The following is a 26,427-nucleotide window of genomic DNA, read 5'->3' as shown; positions in this document are numbered from 1 at the left end:
TAAATTAAAATTGCCTCCATCCTATCTCAAAATTCATTCACTACTTACGCCATGTCTGTACAGTATAAATGAATATTTAGAAGAATAAAGAAAAATTGTTTTACTGTTATTATTATTGTAATTAAAGATGATCACATTGCACTAGGTATTACTTGTCCTATTATCTATTCATTCTGTGATACCACATAATATTAAGTTCTAAGTTTATGTTATTTCTAGATAAATGTATAAGTAGTTTATTTAGATACCTTACATAAAGTTAATTTATAAGTGTTCCTTAAACCTCTTCCTAAAAATTACATAAGGTTAAAATAGCATAATATGTTATGTATAAGTTAATTAATGTAATTAATTTTAAAATTGCCACGCCCCAACAGGGCATCATTTTTTATAATTTTTTGTAAAAGGTGTTGCAATAAATAAATACTGAAATACTGAGATGTGCACTGATGTGCAACACAAAGGAATTTTGTGGAATTCCCACAAAACATTCTTTGTAGTGCACTTCTAGTAGAAAGTATTCTTATTTGAGTTTCTTCAAAAGTACTTATTTCTTTAGACAAAAAATCTAATCTTGTAAATATGTTGCACGAAAGATGTCTTGCAAGCAACTGTCAAAATGAAAATAAGCATTTTGCAAAATAAAATCTTGATTTCTTTTGTACCTACTAATATAAAACGTAAACAGTCACAAGTCTGACGTGGCAAAATAGAGCAAATAAAGACTTCAATTTATGTCACAATATTTTCAATAGAGTCTGATCATGATCATGATTTTCAATGATCCTTAACAATTTACCCGTTTCGTTAAACTGTTGACAAACCATTTATTTAACCATTTCCGCAAAATATCACGATGTCCAGCGAGAAAATTCGCCTCATAACTCCCGTATAATAAGTGAGGCATCGAAATGTAATTTTCCTGACCCAGGCTATTTATGAGGCAACTAACTTAATGAAATGGAGATAGAATAATTAGCCACTTGCCGCTAATTTCCAAAGTTATTAATCGAGGCGTTAGAAAGACCGTCATCTGGTCGACCACGGGACAAAATGGCGGCGATCTTCGCTGTATACCAAACGACGTTTTTTAATATACTGACTGGTTAGATCATTTGCCAAAAATCGTCTTTTCCTAGTAGCTAAATTTCCAGTCGCAAATTTTCTATTCTTGATTTATTTACACCAGACGTAGGTATTTATTCCTGACATGGTTTTTCCATTCGCAGATTTTCCTGAAACCAATAATGCTTTTTTACTGAAGGTTATTTTTACAGTCGCGTTTTTTTCCAATCGACACAGAAACAGTTACTACTTTTGTGTAGTTTTGGCCCTTCGGACTGATGCAAACTTAACATAACCTAAACCAACCTATGTTTCTGTGACGATTAATTTATTAATTTATTTATTTATTTTTGGAGATCCAACAGTTATAATTTACAGAGTAAACTTATTTTATAGTATCAATAAAGCCAATTATAGGATCTCACAACTAGAAGTTAAAATTGGGAAAACGCGATTGTGAACAAAAGCTTCAGTAAAAAAGCATATTGGAAAAAAAGCATTTAGGATAATCTGCCAATGGAAATATCATAATATTAGGAATAAATACGTCTGGTGTAAATCAAGTATAGGAAAATGTTCGACTGGAAATTTAGCTACTAGGAAAAGACGAACTAAGTCAGGGTATCGACAAAATAAGACGAGATAGAGTACGTAAATATTTTTATTAGGACAAGAACTAAACAGGATGGATATAGTAAAGAGTAAAAGTATTATTTTATACCAAATTGATCTAGATAAGTTTGCTTAATTAAAAAGGACTCAGTAAATGAAGCACTCACCTATAAAAATGATCTCCCAAAAAGATCGAAACTAGTCGAACCATTCCTAGCTTATAATCGTGAGTTGAACCGTTTAATTTAGTAAGTTTGCTGAAGTAAATGTTAGAGATCTTCAATAAATTTATTATAATAAATAAACCAATAACGTCTAAAAGTTCAGAAACACTGTTAAAGTAAAATGATACAAGGTGCTAAGTTTTTTTTGGAGGTGGCATCGGAGCATTGTATCCTTCATGGAAATTTCTATAGTAAGTCCATGGTGATTCTAACTGGAATTTACGATTTTCCTGAGCGAATTCCACCGGCTCGTATACAATTTTTTTCAATTCATCATCGTAACGACACTCCGTATACCCCACGATGGGGAAATCTTTCCTCAACGGATGACCAGTGAACCCGTAATCAGTTAAGAGTCTTCTCAGATCGGGATGGTGGGAAAACACAATGCCATACATGTCATACGCTTCCCTTTCAAACCAGTTGTTACTACTCCATAATTCACATGATGAATGCAAAGGAGTCAATTCATCAGTGTACGTTTTTACCTTAGCCATCTCCGTAAATCTCAAGCTACGAAGTATGTAAATGGCTTCAAATCTGTAGACACGGCTAGGGACATCTATCGCCGTCATGGCAGGGCAATAGTTAAAGCAGGCGTGTTGGTGATAGCACATAAAACTCAAAACAGGAAATAAACCTTCAGGAGCAACTAGAATTTCCAATTCATCGGTGTGCGCCATCTGTATCTTCTGCACGTATTTTGGTAAGCACGCAGCAACGTACAAGCCAAATTCATAAAGCGTTTGCCTTTTAGCGTTGTCGTGTTTCCGCAACGTATGGCTTTCATATTCGATAGGTTCCAAACAAAACGGGTTACCCAACTGCACACTTTGATCTTCGTTTCCTTTCTTATTGCTCAATGAAGTGCTTGTCTTGCAGAATGAACGCTTTAAAACCGGTAGAGCATTCCTTAAGAGTGTTGTTAAAAATCTCTGCATTTTCAATGTTTTGACAACCAGTCTGTTACTATGTTGACATAATTGAATTTCAAACAGTGACTTTTAGAACAAGGCGTAAACTGAGGCATAGTATCATCGAGTTGTGGACTACGTTGTTAATTTTTTTGGCTAATAATTAAAAGAGGTCATATAGTTTAACATAAAAACGCCTCTTTATTTTCTAATAACTAGTATGAGCCCTTAAATAGGACTTATTAATTTGATGCTTTATTTTTACAAGTTACTTTATGAATTCGCGATGTTATTTCGTTCGCTTTTAGTGTCTTCATACATCAGTATTTTTTATTTAGAAACAATGAATCTGCTCAATAGCTATTAAATGAAATCATCTCGAACCAATATCGTTTTAAGGGCACAGGTTAAATTTCATAAACAGACTGACCTTTTTTAATACATACCAATTTTATTAATTTTAGTTTTTTTTTTAAATGAAATGAAATGAAATGAAATGAAATGATTTATTTTGCTGGAACATCACAGGTGTTACTTGTACATGTTAGGTGGGTGCAGTTACATGAATGCATACAACAATTTTAACTTAGTTTCAAAAAAGTATATGAAAAAAAATACAAGTTTTTTGTCTACTGCGTCTCTTTTGCACTTGTATTGACTAAACCACGTGTCCGTGCCAAAGGGGCTGCCAGGATAAGAATGAATTCCTCACGGGGGCTACTCTTCCTTTCTTATCCTCCCAGACGCTTTCAAGTCAACCGGATTATAAGAAGTGGGTGAGACTAGCAAGATTTGTAGATAACTTAGATAACACAGGGTGATTCGGGAGACGTGAGCAGAACCAACCTACCGGATTCAGATAGTCGAGGATACCAGTAATGAAATTATCTTTTTTTGTTTCTGCGAAAAAAAGTATTAAATTACGAGTATTTACTAAGTGCACGGTCACTCTAAAATTAAAAGTGTAGGCTTTTGTTTAAATATTATGATTGTGAATGATCCATTATAAATTACTGATGAGGGTATAGGGTTGGTCTTGCTCAGTGCTCACGTCTCCTGAATTACCGTGTTTATAAGTACATACCTATAATTATGATCTACTGCATGCTTAATAACACCCTGTAATTTTTTTTTTAACTTTCAGTTTGAATTAAATTGAAAATGTTTGAGTGTCCATTACATTGTAACATTAATATTCCAAAAGATTACTTCGGTTTTGATTAGGGAAGTAGTCAGGAGCGGCCGCGGTAGACCGCGCGCCCCTTGCGACCGGAAAGGAAGATTTACTCCAATTTTCAGCTACCCAGAGCACCCAGTTTTAATTTTTGAATATTTAAACGGAGAGCTGAGGCAGGTCAAGCGGAAAGGTACAATAAATCTCTTTAACCGTCTTTGAAAAACAGAGCTTTGGCAGCTTTTGAAGTGATTGCAAAGAGAGAAAAATCACCTAGATTTTCTATCATTTTAATATTCAATTGTCTACTAAATTTATAGTTAAATTTTGCATGTTTTCCATCATTGGCGGTAGATAGTAGACCTATAGTAGACCTTTGTCGCTGCAGCTGCTTAATAATTAAAAACCTTACAAAGTAAAATGAGTTCTTTGGCACCGAGGGTTCCGTAAATTTCTAAATAAGGAAAAAAAGTGTTCATAATTTAATTGTCATGTTGACAAATTTCTTGTCGCTAACCCAGGAATCATATTAGTTCACTGCACGTGATTCAATTAATAGTCTAGTAATATAAAAACAACCAACTGATACGGCTTTCCCCAATCATACTTATCTTAGTTTTTTCCTACTACTTAATTTTACAAACGGGAAAGTTTGTATGAGCGTGTATGTGTAGATATGAAAAAAAAAACAACCGGTAACATTAGACATGACGTTTGACACTGGTGTTTTGTACGCAAATGGTACGCGCAACGTTAATGAAATCCAAAATGTAGAGTAGGGTACCTTTTTTTCAGGGATTCCCATGAAAGTTTCGACAAAATCCCGGAATTTCATTTTAACTGCTGCTGAATGGATTACGTGTGCAAAATCGCGGGTAAAATCTAGATATGTTTATATAATTCAACAATGACAATGTCATGTCATTGAATAATTAATTACGACATCGATTATAATTCTGTAAAATCAGATTCAGATACGGCTGTCCGATTGAATTTTTCATAATTCCCTATGATTGCAGGGAGTAGGTTGTTGTGACGTAACATCCGGCCCAGCACAACCGCGCAAGCGCATATTTGCCACCGGAAGCCGGAAGTTGTGGCGTGGCGGGCACAATCTGGAGTTGGATGGCGGCGGGAAACACTGAATCAAGTGCAGCCTGAACTTTGTTTTATGTATAAGACTATTAATGATAAATGACTAACATTTTCATTTCATACCAACAGCGTTTGTTAATGCTCGAGGCGCAAAATCTAAATGAAAACTTCTCATGTGTGATGTCATTTTTTGACTAACGGTTTTATTGCTTAGTTTGGGACTAGGTCAATTGGTGTCAAATGTCCCATGATATTTATTAAGTATATTTGTTTAGCTTTAAAGGCATTTAAGCTAGACGTCTTGTTTTCAGCTTTTATTGAGCCTTATTTTGTTTCTTTGCAATGAGATAAGACCTAAATACTCGTAGCTAAATAGCTGGTGTCTGTCTATTTTTTTTTTCACTATAACTTGTGTAATAAATATTAATAATAATAAAATCACAAAATTTCGCTGATCTTTACCGTGTTGGGAAGTTTGTTTTTCGGTTGATTTGTGGGGATATTTATTTCTAAAAAGATTATATTTAGCAAAAAATTGCGATGATTACAAAACATGAAAATAAATGAACTAAAACATAGCTACGTTTATGCAAGAAATGTGTGTTCATGCAGTTCCTTCACCTCCACATTGTCAGAATACAAACAAATCCAACCATCACCACACTACAACTCAATCAGAGCTTTTTTTCAGAGCAAAACAACCGTTCACCATGCTACCAGCTGTTAGCCATGAAAGTAACTTTCTACCACGAGCCACCATTAGTTAGCACAGCTAGTTAGCACCATGTGCATTAGCACAGTATAAAAAAGGAGCAGTATTCCGTCTCCGCAGCGTCCTTGATAATTAATTACCTATGCCGCGGCTCGGTACACAAACGCGCGATAGGGCTGCCTACTCTATTACTGTCATTCTTCAGTTATGTAGGTATTTGATTTGATAATGTCACATGAAATTTAAAGTAGGGAAAGGATTAGGAGAGATTTAAAAACGGACTAAGTAGTGTTTAACAAAAATGCATTTTACGTTATTTTAATAAACCACAAAACGTATTATGTCTTAAACGGTTTTATTTGGCTTCATCACTACGTATATTTGTTACCCACAAATTAGCTACGGAGAAGTATTTGCGCCTCTTCTGGGATGTGCGAAAAGCTTTGTTGTTGAATTTAAAAGTATAAAAATTCACATACTGATAAATAACTTCATTATACGTTTTTATTATATTACATTAGATGAATTTAAACGTCCGTACACCGAACAATACTGTTTATATCGTTGTGATATATTAAGGTACGTAATAAATGCGCGTGAGTCCGTGCGTAACCGCGGAACACTCGCGACTGATGGTTGCCGAGTTATGCTGAGAATTCGTGGCGCTTAGGTATAACTCGCGTTCCGGCCGTTTGTATAAAGATGGTATACTGCTCCTTTTTTGTACTGTGCCATTAGTGACAGAAGCCCAATAGTTAGTATGTGGGTATATTGATAAGTTCGTATGTATAGTTATTGTTTTATTCCCTTCTCGGTGTATACAAGAATCAATTCTAATACACGTTCCTATTTACGTTGATTGTGTTCCTGTGTGTACCTGAAGAATCCTACTAATATTATAAATGCGAAAGTTTGTGAGTAAGTACTTATCTGATTGTGTGTGTGTATGTTTGTCGGTTTACTAATGTTTCGGCTTCGGCAAATAACGTCTGGCAACCTAAGCTGTTTCATTTCGCATCTTTTCATTTCCCACCTGTTTAATATTTCTGAAACTGTAAATATTTCAGGATTTTTATAAAACAAACCTAACTTAACCTAAAGGGTTCTACACGATGGCCCTGAAATAAGTCCTGAAATATTTACAGTTTTAGAGTTTGCGGAATGAAAAGTTGCGAAATGAAACAGGTTGTCAAACGTTACGTTGCGAAAAGGCAGTAATGTTGGACTCGGAAAGGCAGTTAAGTAAGGCTGGATGGATTTGGATGAAATTTGATGCGTAAATAGCTGAATCTAGAATAAATAGGCTACTTTTTCCCGATATTCCCACGGAATCGGGACAAATTCTCAAAATTTTCAACTACTAGGATTACAGACATGAAATTTGACATCCACGATGTAATTTTTTGGGAATACCAATGAGAATTTAGTTAAATCCCGGAAGTTCAAGCCAAGTGCAAAGCCGCGGGTAAACACTAGTAATGCTATTACTCGAATTATTTCTTCTAGTTCGTATTCTTGAATGCAGCGTTTCTTAACCTAGGGCCGCGGCCCAAATTTGGGTCGCGGGTGGTATTGGGATGGGTCACAGGGATTCTCTAATAAAAGCCTCGCAAAAAAATATTTGTTGTATCTTTTAATACTTTACTTTGACGTCAACTTTGCGGTATTTTAGGGTCGAGGGCTACAAATATATTATCAATTTGGGTCGCCAGCCAAAAAGGTTAAGGACCGCTAGTTTAATGCGTAGCTTTAACCTAGATATTAGGTATTAAAGTATTTTCTTAGTTCAACTGTTTAAGTATTGAGATTAAAGAGAATTCCTGGATGTTTATACCTACGCTTTATTTTCAGTGCGAGATGTACTCTTCTACCTAGGAGCAAGTCTTGCGGGACACATGTCGAAAGTTCGAGGATGAACTTCCTTCGAACGAAGCGGAGAACCTTGTTCGACGTGTAACGTCTACCCCACCCCTAAGGTTTAAAATCTTCATAATTTATAAGACGCAAAATTCACAAAAGTTTTATTATTGTTATTAGAATCTGCAAGTAATTAAGCTGATAGACGCGAAGTTGTTCTTGCGAAGAATTTCGGAGTTTGAGGCGAATGTGTATTAAAGTGTTAATTTGCGAACTGATTAATTAATGCTTGTTTTTTAACCCCCGACGCAAAAAGAGGGGTGTAATAAGTTTGACCGCTATGTGTGTCTGTCTGTGGCACCGTAGCTCTTAAACGGGTGGACCGATTTAAATGCGGTTTCTTTTATTTGAAAGCAGGTTTTATTTATGTTTTATCAAAATCGGTTCAGCCGTTTCAAGATCATCAGCTCTTTTGTTCGCTGCGGTAGGAATCTTAGACGCATAACAGGTATTTGGGAATTAAATTTGCGTTAAAAATAACGGTTGCTTATATTATAACCTAAGATTTTATAACGTAATTTAACTAATTATTACCGTGTTCATTATTACAGGTACAAAATAACTGTGACTGCATGACACTTATTATTGCATAAGACTACTCGTAAAGTAACGCTTCATTGAATTAATCGTCGTTATAAATATTTTAAAACATTTATAGTATGCATATTTCTTCGCCATTTGATCTGAAATTATTTGATCCAATGAAGAAGTTTATGTATGTACAATCTTGCACAAATTAGATAGCTCATAAAGGAATTAATTAAATTCATACATAGAATAACTTTAATTGCAACAATAGTATTCCATTGTTAGTAGTATACATATAGGTACAATACAATTAACTTTTATATCAAGTACCACAAATAAGCGATACAGAAACTGGTACGCAGAGAAAAAATATTTAAGGTACCTAAGCTATAGGCGGCCTTATCGCTTCAGAGCGATCTTTTCCAGGCCACCTTTTCAACAGAAAGAATTACGAACCTATAGATTTCATATTTTTATTTGTAGGTAAGTATACATATAGTAGTATGTGCATATTGAACATCATTCATTAATTTATTATAGGATATTTAGAATGAGTTTTCCCTGAAAAAACTCACTAAATGCACAAATTGCTTCATTCACTCGAAATGATTAATGAAAAACAGGCACGAGATCTTACGAAATAGGAATGTAAGTAATAGGTATAAATTTGAAAATAATGTGCAGATAAATTATTTTCGTACAAAACATTAAAATTTACACCCTGGATGGAAGATACTTTTTCAGGAAATTTTCGTTCTTTTTATGATGGCTCATGATTTGTTTGACACCTAATGTATTTGATAATTTATGTATGGAACTGCAACTTTAATTTTCCTACTATTATACAAGGTGTTTTTTAATAGTAACTTTCAAAATTTCGATATCAGTCATATTCCCGAACATTTAACATGCACCCTATAATTCAAAATGTTAATAGATCACTAGAAAACACTTAAAAATGTTCTTTTAGCTATACTCATTCACATATCCAAATTTAGACGGTGACAAAAAAATAATCTTGTATAATTTCCTCTAACTACAGAATAAGACTGATCGCGCCATCTATGGTTTACTTATCAAAGAATATTCGTTGCTAAGGAAAGGTAACTAGGGACTTATCGAAATATCAACCACCCACAATCTTATTTGTTCTACTACCTATTTGAAGTGTCTGTTTAACTCGAAATAAAATGAAAAATAACGTTCTTCGCCCTACAGTGGACGACCAAGAGAAAAAAATATCCGTAATTTGCCTTGGCCCAAAAGGGTCGGGGAAAACGACTTTGTTAAAAAAGCTGGAAGAAGCCGAGGGTATAGACAATACATATAGTCCTGTACCAACTATTGGGACGAACATTTATGATATTCATTATTTAAATAAGCATGGGAAAAAACAAACGCTGAGTATTAGAGAGGTCGGCGGAGAGATGGCGTCACTGTGGAGTAATTATCTGGAAGGAGTTGAAAAGGTAACTACTTTTACCTATTATTACTTTGCCTAGTACCCATGACAAAAGCTTTGCTTACTTTGGGACTAGGTTAATTGGTGCCAAGTGTCCCGTGCTTTTTTTTAATTACTGTTATCCGGCACACATGCCCTTAATATAATATTCATAATGTAATACGTTATTTTTTTGTAATTGTAAAAAAAAAGTGGTTTAGTATTGACGTGGCCCTGTCTTTATTATGGTTGGAAAAGGCAAGACTTCGACTCCGGCCTATTCACCTCCTACTATAGTCCCAGACCATCTCTGTTAAAATGCCTTGATCTGTAGTTCCCGCATGGGTCTAGTGCGGTTTTAATTATTATATTAACTTTAAATCCAATTGCAAGTATTGTGGGTAACTTCACTTCTTGTGGTCAGATTAACTTCGAATTTGGTACATGTATGCAAGTTAGATGCCAACGCAAACTAGGTTTAATTACCACAAAATACCATCAGAGACAGAGCTCATGATATCGTCAGTCCGCCTGGTGTAAGGCCGGCCAACGCTTCGTCTTCCGGTTTGTAGTCGCCACTCGACTCGAGGACTTTTCTCAACCAACGGTTTACTTATTTTTCAGGTATTATTCGTGGTTGACACATCAAATCTGTGCCAGATATCAGCGGCTGCGGTTATGTTTTACACTTTACTGGCAGACCCTTGTTTGCAGGATGCAAAGGTAGCTATACTTACTTACAATTAACATAATGTAAAACACTAGACAAGCAAACTCTAATATAAAACAAAATAAATTTACTAGGAAAGCCGAAGTAAATATTTTTAGGTGTTCATGGGAGACTATCACGCAGAAACCTGCACCGTGCACGCATAAGGCTAGATAACTTAATTTTTGCAAATGGTTATTACTTTTACAACTTTATATTATCTTCAGTTGTAACCATAATATAGACAAATATTACAAGTCGATCTTTGCTAATTTATAAAGGTTCGACTGCTTTAAAATTTCGCACATGAGGTCCGATGACAATGCATAAGAAAAAAAATAGGAAAAATTAAATTTTAATGATATTATTATTACTTTATATTTTGGAATCAATTTTATTACCTGAACTATTGCTATTCGTATTTGATATTGATCCCTTCAGAGCACACAGCAAAATATTAATTAAGTAGGTACTTACCTTAATATTATTTACATCGTCACAAATTGGCATTGGTCTCAAAAAAAACAATGTTTATTTTTATTTTATTTTTTCATAAAATAGGTGAATTTAAGACATCTTTTTCAAGGATTTAGGTTTTAGTTGGGTTTAAGTTTTTATCCTATTTATAAGTTACCGGAATTAAAGCTAACCATAGTCGTCATGGCGTTAAAAACTACGTTTATCTTTGCCCGTCACAATTATTTAAAAAAAACGTAGTGTTATCTGTCGCCTGTCAGTGTTAGATTAAGGCGGTTTAGTTACTTAACGTTTATTTACGATGAAGGTCAAACAAACGTCAAATGTTATTTTGGAAATATACCTACACACGATCATTTAGTATTTTTTTACAAAAATGTCATAAAATGATTTAATAAACCTATTCCACGAAATATTTTTGGAATTAGACCACGATATTATAAAAAAGTGATCAATGCCAATTGTCAAGTGATCAAATGCAAGAGAACTGTTATGAAATTAAAATGAACATCCGACACTTTTGACGTTTTCAGTTTTCGAAAACTGACGAAAATTTACGATATTTTTTTTACTTTTTCAGTTTATTCTAGTCTTAAGTAAGATGGACCTGGCGTACCGTCAGATGCGTAACGAAGCTCTCCTGATGCTACAAAGCCGCCGGCTGCGAGCAGAGCTGAAGCGACCCCCGGTCATCCTGGAAACTGCGCCACTGACCGGCGAGGGGCTAGCGGCTTTAAGGGCTTGCCTCACTAACCAGAAGCTTAAACCTACTATATAAGTTGCATATTAGTAATGAAACCCTCCTGATGCTGCATAGCCGTTAGCTAAGGGTCGAGCAGAAACAACCCCTGGTCACACTGAAACTGCGCCACTAACGGGCGAGGGGCTAGCGGCTTTAAGGGCTTGCCTCACTAACAAGAAGCTTAAACCTACTATATAAGCAGCATATTAGTAATGAAACCCTCCTGATGCTGCATAGCAGTTAGCTAAGGGTCGAGCGGAAACAACCCCTGGTCACACTGAAACTGCGCCACTAACGGGCGAGAGGCTAGCGGCTTTAAGGGCTTGCCTCACTAACCAGAAGCTTAAACCTACTATATAAGTAGCATATTAGTAATGAAACCCTCCTGATGCTGCATAGCCGTTAGCTAAGGGTCGAGCAGAAACAACCCCTGGTCACACTGAAACTGCGCCACTGACCGGAAAGGGGCTAGCGTCTTTAAGGGCTTGCCTCACTAACCAGAAGCTTAAACCTACTATATAAGTAGCATATTCGTAACGAAACCCTTTTGATGCTGCATAGCCGTTAGCTACGAGGTCGAGCAGAAACAACCCCTGGTCACACTGAAACTGCGCCACTAACGGGCGAGGGGCTAGCGGCTTTAAGGGCTTGCGTCACTAACTGACTAGAAGCTTAAACCTACTATATAAGTAACAGTTTCGTTACGAAACCCTTTTGATATTGCATAGCTGTTGGCTACGGGCTGAACTGAAGCGATTCCCGATTATTCTGTAGGCTGTGCCACTGAACGGCGAGGAGCTAGCGGCTTTGAGGGTTAGCCTCAGTAACCAGAAGATTAAACCTACCATATAAACAATAGACAAGTCAATTTAGTAACGAGGGCCTCGTTACGCTGTAGAGTCATACCAGGCTACTAACTGTCATCCAGTAGACTAGATCACTGGCCGGCGAGAGGCTATCGGCGTTGAGAGTTTGCTTTATAAGTTATAAGTAAAAATTTAAACAGTTATTAAAAACCGTGAAGCATGTTACAGATTTTAATCTGCCATTATTATGCTAAATTAAAAGTGTCAATATTTGTTAATGATATCAAAATTTTGCAAAACAATAAGAATGTTTCCAACCCAACGCTTAAAAAGTGCTTTCCAAAAAAATTTAAATGTCCGCTAACTAAAAAAGACTTTTCTTTTATATTCCCTGCGGGCACGCAAGCACATGTGAAAATAAAACCATTATCTTGTGTAAATAAAGAAGCCTGCACATTTATTTACAGAAGCGCTTAAAAGAGGTAATTTGTTAATGGAGTGGCCGCAAATCTGGCGCTATCTGATGGCCCAACGACCTTCCCGCGGTGGCTAAAGAAAACAGCAGAACGGTTACAAAAACTTACTGTTTCTCAATTAGTACGTACTGTTTTCTTTTTCTTGGACTCAAAAGTTTTTATTTTTTAATTCAGTGATAATTTTTTAAATTAAGATCCTTTTGCTGATTTTTTTTTAAGTAATCCAAATTATGCCACGATGGTAGGTATGCCTATAAAATGTACGAAGGAATTTTGCTTAATTTCTACAGAATATACGAAGTTTTACACGGGTGCAAGCTGTCAGAATAAAAGCCAAACATAATCATATTGAAACGTCTGTGTTTTACTTAATGTTCTTGCTGCACTGTAAGTGAAAATATTGAAGCAATACTACAATGTTTTATGCAGACTGTTAGCAATATCTGGTATAAATAATTAAAAAACAAAAAGTATTTGCTAACAGTAACAAAAAACTTGTGGCTTGTAAACATTACTTGAGTGACTACAAAATTAAGGCCTACTAGTAGCTAAAAGTTAGGTAATGTTTTACAAAATCAGTTATGCAATATTAGCATTATGTTGGTTCCTAATTAGTAAATTTTGGCTAAATGTCAAGTAGCCAGCTAAGCAGCAAGTAAGCAGTAAGTAGTTCAGCTATCCTTTTTTTTTTTTCAATGTATCTTCTATTTTTGGGCCTTTTTCATATAAGACAAAAAAACGAAAACGAGTAAGTGGGTCGAAAACGAGCAATTTTTGTTAATAGAAACCATGTTGGTATTTGTGTCGCAACCATAGTTTAATTTTGTTAGCTTATCGTTTATCTTGTGTATTAATATTACACAACATCACAGCTCATCATTTTATTTTAATCGTAATGTTTTACATTAATTAAAAAACGTAAATAGTAGATTGATAACCCAAGGTGGAAAGTCACCCATTTCAGCCGAGGCGCCAGTAGTTCGAGGGGAAATGGGTAATTTCACCCGAGTTAGACACTCTACTTTTCATTTCGACTGTGCGGAAAGTAAAATACTACCAAAAATGAGAATAATAATAAATTGAATTTTCTTATATCCAACCTCCAACGGTACCTTTTCGACTGGCCACTTGCCACGGCCGACTATAAAAAAAATCGAGTTGGTCACGACCAAGGAGCTTATATACAAAACTGGAGGTTGAATGCCGAACTAAGAAGATTGACCTTTATTACTTATTTATATATTCCATCTCTTTCTCTCATATTTCACGAAAGACTTCCATCTCTTTCTTAACCTAACTAAAGAAAGAGATGGAATATGTTCGTGATGTAATAGAGATCAATTTTCTTGTTTCAAACGGATGTTCGGCGTTCAACTTCCACCGTATATAAACTCCTTGGTCACGACGTGCATCTAGATGGCCATGCCGAAACGTGAAAAAAAAGTGTCATTGACGTAACTCAATTATTTTCGACTCCGTGGCTAACCGAAAATTTAAAAAAAAAATACTTTCCACCCTAGAGATGAAAACGCAATTTTCCACCCGCCTATCTACCCATGAAAATTAAACTTTCCGAACAGGAGAGATGAAAAATATTTTTCTGATACACTGTAACCTTGTCTCGTGCAAACATTTCAAAACAAGTAAACTCCCGCGGCTTCCTTTTTTTAAATAATGTTCGCGACGCGGCTTGTTTAGTACCCCTTTCACGATAAGCACTCTTAAAAAGATATTATAGGCTTTTAAAGAAATTGTGTCTAGTTACGGTAAACTTGGTTAGCTCGGAGAAAATCCGATTGCTGGTTTACGTTTAGTTTTTTACCGGCTTTAAGGGAAAATATTTCTTTTTAACTTAAGTTTTCTTAAAACAAATTAAGTTGACTTTGTTTGTTCTAAATTAATATATCGGCAAACGCCTACTGCCTAACTACTTATAATATTCACACTTGCTTTTAACACTATTTTATTAACCTCTACTACTTATATTATTAACATAACTAATAATGTAAATCTATTTGGTAAGTCGACTTTATTCATTTTCACTGGCCTGATGTGCCTACTTGAAATGTGGTAAACAAGCTAGTAAGCAATTAAATTAGTTTATAAATTATTTACTAGCTATTGCCCGAAGACTTTGTTTATCGCGTGTCCTCGGTAAAATTTCTTTCTTTCGTGATAAATTGTATCAGTTATTCAAGTATTTTAATTTAATAATGTTGTACGCAAAATTTAATGGCACTTTGTTCACTAATTTAAGGAGTGGTAACGGAACAAACAAACTAACTTTCACATTTACAAGATATTTCTTTTAGCTAAAGCTCATTATTATTTACTCTAATACTATAATAACGTTGTATGCAAAATTTTATGACAATCTGTTAGTTAATTTAACGCGTACAAACAAACTCACTTTCACATAAATTATAAGTTTTTGCAGTCGTGCGAGCAGAGCGGTGGCGCGTGGTGTGCGTGTTGCGGCAGCCGCCGGTTCGCGTGCTCCTGAGAGGAAGGGCTACGAAATAGCCCGAAACATGTCGAGCTAAACTCGGAGTAAGACGTGAGTTATCCGTTATAATAACATTTAATATGAGTGAGTCTCACGGTAGTTTCATGTTCAAAATATCTAAAGCTTCAAAGTTTCATACCACTTAAATATGAAACAAGCAATACCAAGTGGTTAATAAATCTGTTAGTAAGTGAAGTATGTTAAAATAAATAAAAAATAAAATATATGGTCCTTGCACATACTGTATAAAAGCCAACTTATCTCTTTAAGGGATATCTACTACCAATCAATCTTTGAGTGAATGAGAGGAACAGCTATTTAGGAACCGACAAGGAGTGAGTTTTAAGTCGAAAAAGTAAAAGCTACATTACAATGTAAATAAATTAATGAAATCAGAGATGCGTTGCCTGCCTATTGGGCTAATACGACTCTTTACCCCCTGTTTCACCATCCATTGATTAAATTAATTTGACGGATAAATATGATGCCGTTTCTGTTTGTTTTGTACGAATAGACGGAGGCAGCATTACATTTATCCGTCAAATAAAATTAGTCAATGGGTGGCGGAACAGTCCCTAAGAGGTATCTTAAACGGAACTTAAAACTGCACTTACTAAATACCTATTAGAAAAATCATATATCATCAGGAATATTTAGAGAATAAGCACAATTTCTTTGTGTGTGAGAAGACACGTTAAAGCTTAACTTGCGCACAGCCAAGCAATCACACGCTTATCATAACTATCAACACGTAATGAAACCGCAGCGTGTTCTATGAGTAGGGTGTCCACGAATTTCAGGGTTAATGTTAAAAAGTCGAAGTAGGTATACTTATTTTACTCAAAAAAATGTTTACATTTTAATAAGGTATATTATAGCTTATGTTTATGTAAGATATTATTATGTCTATGCAAGTTTTAGTCAAACTTATAATTTAGTTGTAAATTGACTGTGGCATTATTTTATTAAATAGTGATAATAGTGTACTATCGTCAAGTAAACACAAAGTAAATACGACAATTTCTAGTAAAAATAATATGCCCGCTTTTGTGTCATTGTGTGTTTACGGGCCGTAAGAGGATTACAAACTCGAGTCAATAAAAGCCCTCCGCCTTCGGCGTCGAGCTTCTAATAAACTCTCGTTAGTAATTCGCTTCTTACGCCCCTTAATTCACAATGTACTATTATATAACCTAAACATTTTCATACCTACCATTAATGGGTCCAGTCGGATCTTAAACTTTGTAGAATCTTTGTTGATTTTATTACTCGTTTATTAAACATTATTTTAACAATGTTGTACCTTATAAGAATATTTGTGCTAGCCGTCTCGTCGCTTCATTATTTAAGCAAATATCTAATATGAAAGAAAATTGAAATTGATGTTGATTAAAAAATGTAATAATTGTTTAAAATGTTAAATGAATAATGGCGCATTTGACTTAGCTACAGAATAAATTTTGAACATGAAACTACCGTGAGACTCACTCATATTAAATAATATTGTAACGGATAACTCACGTCTTCTTCGTCTTCTTCGTCTTGCTTGCCCGCGCGAGCAGAGCCGCGGTGGCGCGTAGTGTGCGTGTTGCGGCAGCCGCCGAGTCGCGTGCTCCTGAGAGGAAGGGCTACGAAATAGCCCGAAACATGTCCAGCTAAACTCGGTTTAAGACGTGAGTTATCCGTTACAATATCATTGAATACAGAATAAATCCTTGAGATCTAATTACAGCGTGTATTTTTGCTACTACCTCAAACTTTAAGGCTAGTTAGTGAAGGCCCTAATAATCACATTTTATTATGTTTTAGTAAAAAAAAAATTACTTATTATTTTCCTTACAAAATTAATTAGCACGCAATGTATCACTACGTGATACTGCTTTGTTTTTATCCAAAACGTTGCACTTGTTAACGTGACAGCTGTCGCAGAACGTTTCTATCTCGTATCAAATTATTGTACGCATTACATTGCTGCTCGAAAATATTTCAAAAATTAATTACGCTCTGGTAGTTAATTTTAAATTAATAATTTGTTTTAATATCGGTTCACAGCACTTAAATCTTCGTCTGGTTACAGTTTGAGGTAATATCAAAAATACACGCTGTATATTACGGCAGAGTGGTTAAATATTAGATTGGCGTTTGGTATGTTACTCTAACTTATGAATAATACAGAATTATTAAGATTATAAAGTGGTTTATACCTATGTGTTCAACATATTTGGCAAAATTTTAACCCAAAATTAAAACTATTATGGGAATAAGATAAGCTTTGCTAAAATCTCAAATCATATTCAAATTTATTTATGCAAACAATTACAGTATCGAATAATAATGGTTACATAGTAGGCACTGTAAAGATAGTGAGTAAAAAAAATGACATCCAATAATATTAAATTATGGTAGCCCTAGCTACAAATATGATAGTTTACGTGTTCTCAACACTTATAATAACAAACTGCACTAAACACGGTTATGTTTACACTCGGCCACTTGTGGTTCGATAAGGTAACAATTTAAAACAAAATAAACAATCTTTGTTTTTTACATTGCAACCGTTATATTGAAGTTACTAATAATAACATTACACCAGCAGTCTGACTTTGCGCGGAAGTATATTTAAACTTCAACATAGACTAAGAAAAAATGAAGAACCTGAAACACTTTAATCCTTTAGCATGACTATCTATTAAAATATTAACTAAATAATGATTTTAAATGATTACAAAATCTTTGTACAGTACTCTTACTTCTATTTAGTAAAAATTCTATCTATTTTAATTAAAAAAAGAAAGTTTTATTGGAATAGTTATACGTTTTTTTTTTGCTATTTTTTTTGTTTTATCTTGTTTTCAAATCTATTAAGTATTTAATAACAAATACTTATACCAACCATATTTTTGAAGGTTTTTACTTGCCAGGTATTCATACATTGGTATGGTTAAAGATATTTTTTCCACCTTTTATCTTCTTTTTTTCTAAGACACAATAGACGACGTATAAAAAGCAACTTCCGAGTCGTTTATATGAATTCACGTCAAATTTGACGCAAGTGGTCTTTTTTGTCCTAAATAAAGGATAAAATGCTTCCGGTGAACCTTTTATTACTGATAAGTAGATAGTACTGAAGTCCAATACTGATGGCTAGAAGAGTTAAATATAGGCTTTTATTGGAAGTAAATTAACTAGCTTCGCAGTGTGTTTTCGTCCAAATTACCGCAGTGTTTGAAGTCAAAAGTCTTTGACCAGTGTGTGTTGCCAGTGATGACATACGGATCTGAGACGTGGGCGCTAACGATGGGCCTCATGAGAAAACTCAAAGTCACTCAGAGGGCTATGGAGAGGGCTATGCTCGGGGTTTCTCTGCGGGATAGAATTAGAAATGATGATATCCGCAGTAGAACTAAGGTTACCGACATAGCCCGAAGAATTGCGAAACTAAAGTGGCAGTGGGCGAGGCACATTGCTCGCAGGACTGATGGCCGATGGGGCCAGAAGGTTCTCGAATGGCGTCCGCGGACCGGGAGACGAGCTGTCGGTAGGCCTCCAACAAGATGGAGCGACGACTTGGTTAAGATCGCGGGATCGCGGTGGATGCGGAAAGCACTAGACCGGTCTTTTTGCAGTTTTTTGTAAGTAAACATGTTTTTTCTGTTATTTAATAGGCGGTGTAGGTACATGAATTCATGCCATCCTACGTAAGTTCAACCTATTAAACCGTGACATATCTTATTGGAAGTGCGATTTTTTGGTAACGCCAGAGACAATTTTGGTAACGCAGGAGACGCCCAAAGTGTCGGTAAAAATGTTGATTGGCCCAATTAGGTAGGTATGTTGAGCGGTCATAAATAAATTATGTATATTTACAGTCTATGAATTCCTTAGTACTTAAAATCTAATCTGAGGCCCTAGAGCATTATTGCCTTTTATTATATATATTTTAATTAATTTTCAGATAGTTACATCCATTAATGTTCGTAAAAAGTATACAAATAACTTATCAATCTATTGATAGTAAAATTACAGTTAAATGTCAACAGTTTAAAATGAAAATAAAAATGATTACAAAATTAATAAATTAAATGTCCGAAAAAAAAAATTATATGATATTATATATTATATTATATGAGCATTGTTGTCATTATTCAGTCCATATAATACGTCTCTCTTTTAGATATTCTGCTCGCACATATTATTTAATTTACAATACAATACAATACAAATACTTTTCATTGTACGCCATAAATAGTAAATAGTAAGAAATCAGGTACACAGAGAGAAAGATTACAGGTAAGCAATAGGCGGCCTATTTATGTAGGTTTTCACGAAAATTTACGTCCAATTACAGTTAAAAACAAACCCCACAGCAATATTTCTTTAATAGTTATCTTAATCAGTCAGACAATGTTTAATCAGAAAAGTTAAATCTAGACGCATAAAGGTCCCGGGATCATAAAAAAACCCCGGTTGAAATTAACGGGGCGACGAAGCGTTGGCTCTGAAGCAGCGATGAATAACCCGGCCGTCAGCGCCACGCGAGCTCGTTGCCCAATTAAAAACGTACTCTTTCCACGATTTTTAGCTTAGAATATTGTATAATAAGCCAATAAAATACCCCACTTAACGCCTGCGAACGGCCCGTGGCTGTGAAATATGCACTTCTCAAGCTCATTACGCAGTTGGGAAATTAAATGCAAGCGCCCGCCGAAATGCCGCTAGGCCGATATTGGAATTTGGAAGCGTTTTCACGAGTTTTTTTGCAGGTGTAATTGGGACTATATTAAACTACAAACGTTCTTTCGTTCAGACCTGAATATTTATAAATAGGGTAAGTATTAAATATTTGCGCTTCTGTATGCACCATTCATGATCATGAAATTTGAAAGAAATATATTCCTTTCCGTTCCGTTAACGCAGGAGAAGCAAGGTTTAAATATGTACTTTCGCAAAGTAATGCATGCAAGGGCCTTCAGATAGCCAATTCATATGAACTACGTACATTAAAGCGTGTTTGCTAAAATAATTTCCTAATTTTTAAAGATCATGTTTTGTAAAATGTGAGGGAAATGAATACTATTATAACATAAACTCAAAGCAAAATGGTCAGTCACCGTGCCAAATCTCACATGAATTATTCGAAGCAAATATTCATATCATTTCCCATAATATATCAAACAACACGTCGCGGCAGCTTGGCAGGCTAATTTAGCGTTCCGAGCCAGCGGGCCGCGGCGGGCAGAATTTAAACATTTCTTCTAGAAACCGAGAGAGGGCGCGCGGAATCTATTTCACGGACATTACGCCCCTGAATTATGAGTTATTAGAGCTGTAAAGCTCAGCACACATCAGTTCATTTACCCTCATTTTTTATTAATTTAGCAAGCTTATTTGGGAAGCTTCGTCGAATTGTATACAAAGAAAACATTGTTAAAATTGCCCTTAAATTGAATTTAAAAATACTGCATGGGGACCGAATTGAAAAAATATTGAAACAGGTGGTATTTTTCGGACGTCTATATCAATAAAATAAAAAAAACTTATTTGCTCACCCGCGACCTTACGATAGCTAAGTCTATGCAACAAATGTGTGTTCAACCAGCTCCTTTACCTCCACAAATTACACAAACTCATCTATCACCACCACCACACAACACTGACGCATTTCGAACCCAACCACAGTTCTTCTTCAGTGCTCCGATCCTCAGAGCACATTGCGGGGACGTATTTGAATATCGAAAATTAATATATCTAATAATGTTAAAAAGTTGACGGGCAAAATATCGAAAGTAGGTTAGGTTAGGTTAAGTTTGATATTTTGATCGTCCATATTTTAATTGACGATATTTTAACTATTTCATGATATTCAGATACGTGCCCCACAATTTCCAGAAAACTGATGGCCATTGGGGCCAATGCGTTCTTGATTAGCAGCTTCATCTGTCGAAAGACGCAGCGTAGGTAATCTTTCCAGAAGGTGGACTGATGACTTGGTGAAAACAGGTTTGCTATGAATACGGGCAACGCAGGACCAATTGTGGCATTCTTTGATGATGATATTAATGATGATCTGAAAGACAGCAAATTTGCTGTAAATTTTTGCTGTTTGACAATTGTCAAAGTGTGCTTTTGTGTACCGTAGCTAAATAAATGTCCCGTCAGAAACGGCGACCTTTTAGTTTCATTATTGTAATCTCACTATTACTAACTATTGGCAAACTTAATACCCTTTTAGTTTTCAATATCATCTTTAATCATATGTTTGTTGTTACAAAATACCCATTAGTGTGTTACTTACAAGTTTTGCGACTGGCGCTTTGATGTTACATTAAATAAACTTAGTAAAGCAGTGTTTTTCACTGTAACCACTATTGAGTACTTAATCGAAAACTTTGTCTTCGACGCAAGCACCCTGTTCCCGTTTTTATATACTAAAATTGTTTTTAAACAGAAATTGGATTATTATGTAGGTACTTGTCTATACATGAAATATCAGAGTGAGACTATTCGTCTTAAACGAATTAATAAATTATTTTCCTGTCTACAATTTATCTAAATTTTTAGTATCAACAATATTAGGTAAGTTATATTACAACACTTTGGAGTACTTGCTCATTAAATTCCTAAACTAACCTATCTCAGTTTTGCATATAATATCTAGCTAAGCAGAACTTTTATCAAGTCACTGACACCCGCCTGTTCGGTCGTTCAGTCCTATTGTCCTAGGTCAAAAACGTAAATGGCTTTCCATAAGCAATGAACTGTGACTTTAAAACTTACTCTGAACCGTCACGTTCCTGTCATAAATCACCCCATGTCTCGTTTCCACTCATCCGTGTATGTCGAGTGTAATGTCGCATGATTACCTTTCGTATTGCACAGCGGAGTGTGATATTATATCGCCAGAGACGAGACTGGCCGGCGCCAGAGAGGAGAACGACCACTCTATGGTCTTGTACGGTCGTAGACGAGTAACACATTACTTGGTATTTGCCTTATCTGTAGTATTTTGGGTGGAGCTAGTCGTAAATTTTGAAATCGGCTTATCGGTAAGTTTTATTTGAAGAAGTGAGTTTATACTGCGATACTGAGAGCGTGAAAATGAAAAGCCGTTATTTATTACAAACTTTTATTTATCTTGTTGTATTGAGCTAGAATTCTTTATTTGCAATTTACTCAGAAAACTAACTAGTATTGTGTTTTTTGGGGAGTTTATTAACCATGACAATAGAAAAAGTTGTCAATTTATCCCTTAAAAACAAATGCGGTACGATGTTTTTACTTTTTACCTATAATGTCCAATTGTGTCTAGTACGTTACCCCTCATGATTTAGGTACCCATTTTGGGAGTAATTTTTCCCCAGATACGGAACTAGTATAAAAATTCGTCAGAATGAGTATTATAACTATATGAACCATATTTTATTTAAATATTCTTTACGTATTATTGAAACTTCATAGTGCGGTATTACGGTGCTGTTTTTTTTTCATAGTAAACTTTGTTATTCTGATTTTTGAATCCTCAGCAAAAGCAAGTAGTGTGTTACGTTTCCTTATATTGAACTTTAAGGGTTCGAGTGTGGTAAATACGTACTACATAAATTTACTGCCACCTGTATATTGCAGTAAAGTGCAACGTTAGTACAACCATAACAAAATATTCAATATAACATGCTATCTTACCACACCCGCTTTCTAACCAACTTCAATATAATGAGAATTTGTATGTATATTCACTGATATCTCCGTCAATTGTGGATGGTGTACTCCTGAAGTACACAGTCACAGTCCCATAGTCATCAAGTCAGGATTTGATAAGTAGTTACCAGGGTTTTTTTTTATTTACATTATCATTACTGACAGACACACTTACACACACACTTAAAAATTGAGGGAACCCTTCAAATATTGTAGGTACATCTAAAACCTCTTGGGGTTGCTGATTATTCATAATTGACACTGATCGTTTACCATTAGATGACCCGCTTGCTTGTTTATCTCACTCAGTCAATAAAAAAACGCTTTTTATATTTTGTACCTGTTCACAGTTCACACGTATGTATGTATGTATTTAATTTAGGAACATTACGCAAAAAAATACTAAGTAGGTATATACCATTATATTATTATGTATTAAAATAATAATGTTGTCACATTTACAACAGAACTATTGTTTCGTATCTGGAGTGCTCATACTCGATGTTCAATAAAGTTTTGTCAGGGGATCTTTGCCGGTACATAATAAAGTATTACAAAAGGCAAAGACCGTCATTGTTGCTGGTACTTCAATCCCGGGCGCGCGACGCATGTTTAATACGTTCAAGTTGACTTGTCCACCCAAGTTATATTGTTGATGCCAGTAGCGTAAGACTAGTGAGTAAAGGCGCCACTTGCTTCATTACTGTCAAACTGAACGTAAAATGATTTAACATGACAATAATTTTGTATGTTAAATGTTTGGTCCTTCTTGCTAGTTGCTATACTAATGCAGTGGAAAGTAATAATTTTTTCCTATAAGTTAGCGGCCATTAAAATTGGATATTTCTAAGTCAGTATGAATGATAAAATCACGCCTCTTTCCCAACGGGGTAGGCAGAGACTACATCCTTCCACTTGCTACGATTCTGGCATACAACTCTCGCTTCCTCTACATTCATCAATCGGTTCATGCATGCACGTCGGCTTAGAGTAGCCCTGAGCCGATCTTTCTTCAGAATGTCCCCGATTTGATTGTGGCACGTTCGTCTAGGTCTTCCTCGTCCAACGTTCTCATTCACGCTTTTCTTAAAGATCTGCCTAGTCAATCTGTTTTCATTCCTTCTCTCAACATGCCCAAACCATCCAAGCATCCCTTTCTCAATCCGCGTGACTATACCTTCATTTACACCACAGCGTTCCCTTATCGCACTATTTCTAATTCTGTCACTCAATTTGACATCTAAAATACTTCTTAACGCTCTCATTTCTACCGCATTTATTCTACTCTGATGCCTTTCCTACCACACCCAACTTTCACTTCCATACATGAGTGTTGGTACCAGCACCCCTCTGTGCACAGCCAGATGAGCTCTTTTTCAGATTTTCTGGCTATTCATAAAGTTGTGCAATGCTCCATTCATTTGATGTTACCATCCTTTACTCTTCTTTCAATATCACTTTCACACTTTCCATCCCTAGTAAACATCGATCCCAGGTACACAAATTCATTCACTTGCTCCAAGTTTTCGTCACCAATCCGGACACACACTTCCGTTACGTTCTCTTCCTTTTCAAATACCATAACTTTCGTCTTTTTTAAGTTCACTTTCAAAGTTATAAATGTACTTATAAACTTATAAATGTGCCTATACTTGGTCGCCTTAGCAACGGCTGCTAACGCCTAGCAACCAAAAAACGCTGAAAAAAAAACACGTACAGACAGACAGACAGCGGAGTCTCAGTAATAGGGTACCGTTGGCACCCTTTGGGTACGGAACCCTAAAAAGGATGACAAAACTGCTCATAAGCTATAAGATTAATAAATTTGATCTACAGTGTAAAAGGAGTTAAACATAATATCATAGTTTTCGCGGAATTCGTACTTTGGTACATATTAGGCCATTTGGTTTGTACAAACATACCAACTTTGCAAAAACTATGTATGATTGACTAAAAACTCCTCCATCAGGTATCGTAATATTAAAATTTCATTCATAGGTACAAAATAGAAAGGAGTTTAGTAGATTTGTTGTGATGCCTTGTTCCTTGTCAAATTTTATTTCTTTGCCATCTAAATGTCTTATAGGTTTGATTATCTATGGTTATTTAATGAAAAAACACTTCCAAGAAATTGTGCTCTTTCGATTATAATAATGTCTGCGCTAGCTGACGTCGGCGATTAAGTATGACTTTGTAGAATAATCCTTTTCTCATGTCATGGAAATTTCGAGAAAGCCTCCATTTTCTTTATCTACATCACAAATGCAACCACTATGTAAAATAACGCCTATCTAGATCCAATGAAATGATTAGTAAGGATTTCCCTTTCTTTTAATAGGATATCAAAAAGAACAACGCATTTTTGCCATATTTTTTTTTTACGTTACGTTACGTTTACCTTATTAAGTTAAGTACGAGTCAAGTAGTTTAGTAACTTGAACAAGTAAATTAGGGTGTTCAAGTAGCAAAAACAGTTACAATGCTCCCCCGACGGGCCCAGATAAGGTTTTATGAGCTCGCCACGTCGTTCCTGTGCGGCGAACAGCGACTGCATAGGTTTGTTCGGAAAACCAATACCCATGTGTATGTTTTATATTCATTGGGAGTATTAGAGAATTTTGATAGACATTAAGTTTTTTGGAGTAAGTGAAAATGTACTCAAAGTCTTATTATGTGTGTTATCATTACCATATAACTCTATTTTTGCGTTTTTTTTCTTATGTCAACGTGAATCCTGTAAGTGTAAATGATTACGGAAGTGATTGCTTCCGGTTTTAGCATTATTAAAAGTTTTTTAACTATTCCCATATTACAACAGAAAACGAAGTGGTCTCTTTATTATGTATAAACATAAAGAAATAAAGATGAAATGAATTCTACTTTAATACTCGTAATAATGTAGCTATCATATTCAATACGATATCGTCAAAAAATCACAATGCACGTTTTAAGCCCTATTTTGATCGAGCTTAAGCAGAAAGGATAGAGAACACTAGATACATTTACTAGTTATTTGTAGTACATTTAACGGAAAAAAACAGACTCTCCGTGGATTTTTATCATTCAAGATTTCATTGATTTTTACTCTTTCAAAACTTTTGACGAGCAACAGAGATTAAATATTTTTGTCTTTTTTTATAAAATATTTGATTTTGTGTAATGTGTTTTGATTAAAATGGGTTTAAAATTACTAGCTATCCAAAAACATACTCCACCTACAGAGAAATGCTACTTACACTTATATACTTATACTTTTCAATAATCATCCCATTTATGAATCACAATTACCTACTATTTTATCTTTTGGAGTTGTAAGTAAAACTCGCCTAACAAA

At 35.2% G+C, this 26,427-nt stretch overlaps 2 protein-coding genes across 2 annotated transcripts; one reads left to right on the top strand and one right to left on the bottom strand.

Annotated features, from left to right (window-relative positions):
* Positions 1 to 611: 611 nt before the first annotated feature.
* Positions 612 to 2,895, bottom strand: LOC141437966 (NADH dehydrogenase [ubiquinone] iron-sulfur protein 3, mitochondrial-like). Its single transcript, XM_074101576.1, has 2 exons — positions 1,845 to 2,895; positions 612 to 1,235 (listed from the first exon to the last, which is right to left on the bottom strand). The coding sequence occupies exon 1, from the start codon at positions 2,840 to 2,842 to the stop codon at positions 2,036 to 2,038; it is 807 nt and encodes a 268-aa protein (XP_073957677.1). The 5' UTR covers positions 2,843 to 2,895; the 3' UTR covers positions 612 to 1,235; positions 1,845 to 2,035.
* Positions 2,896 to 9,388: 6,493 nt separating this feature from the next.
* On the top strand, positions 9,389 to 13,122 carry LOC141437906 (ADP-ribosylation factor-like protein 16). Its single transcript, XM_074101479.1, has 3 exons — positions 9,389 to 9,710; positions 10,307 to 10,405; positions 11,449 to 13,122. The coding sequence occupies exons 1-3, from the start codon at positions 9,432 to 9,434 to the stop codon at positions 11,644 to 11,646; spliced, it is 576 nt and encodes a 191-aa protein (XP_073957580.1). The 5' UTR covers positions 9,389 to 9,431; the 3' UTR covers positions 11,647 to 13,122.
* The last annotated feature ends 13,305 nt before the right edge of the window (positions 13,123 to 26,427 follow it).

Source organism: Choristoneura fumiferana, chromosome 18 (genome assembly GCF_025370935.1).
Source record: "Choristoneura fumiferana chromosome 18, NRCan_CFum_1, whole genome shotgun sequence".
NCBI lineage: Eukaryota > Metazoa > Arthropoda > Insecta > Lepidoptera > Tortricidae > Choristoneura > Choristoneura fumiferana.
Note: the sequence above shows the minus strand (reverse complement) of the source record. Positions and strands in the feature narration are given on the sequence as shown.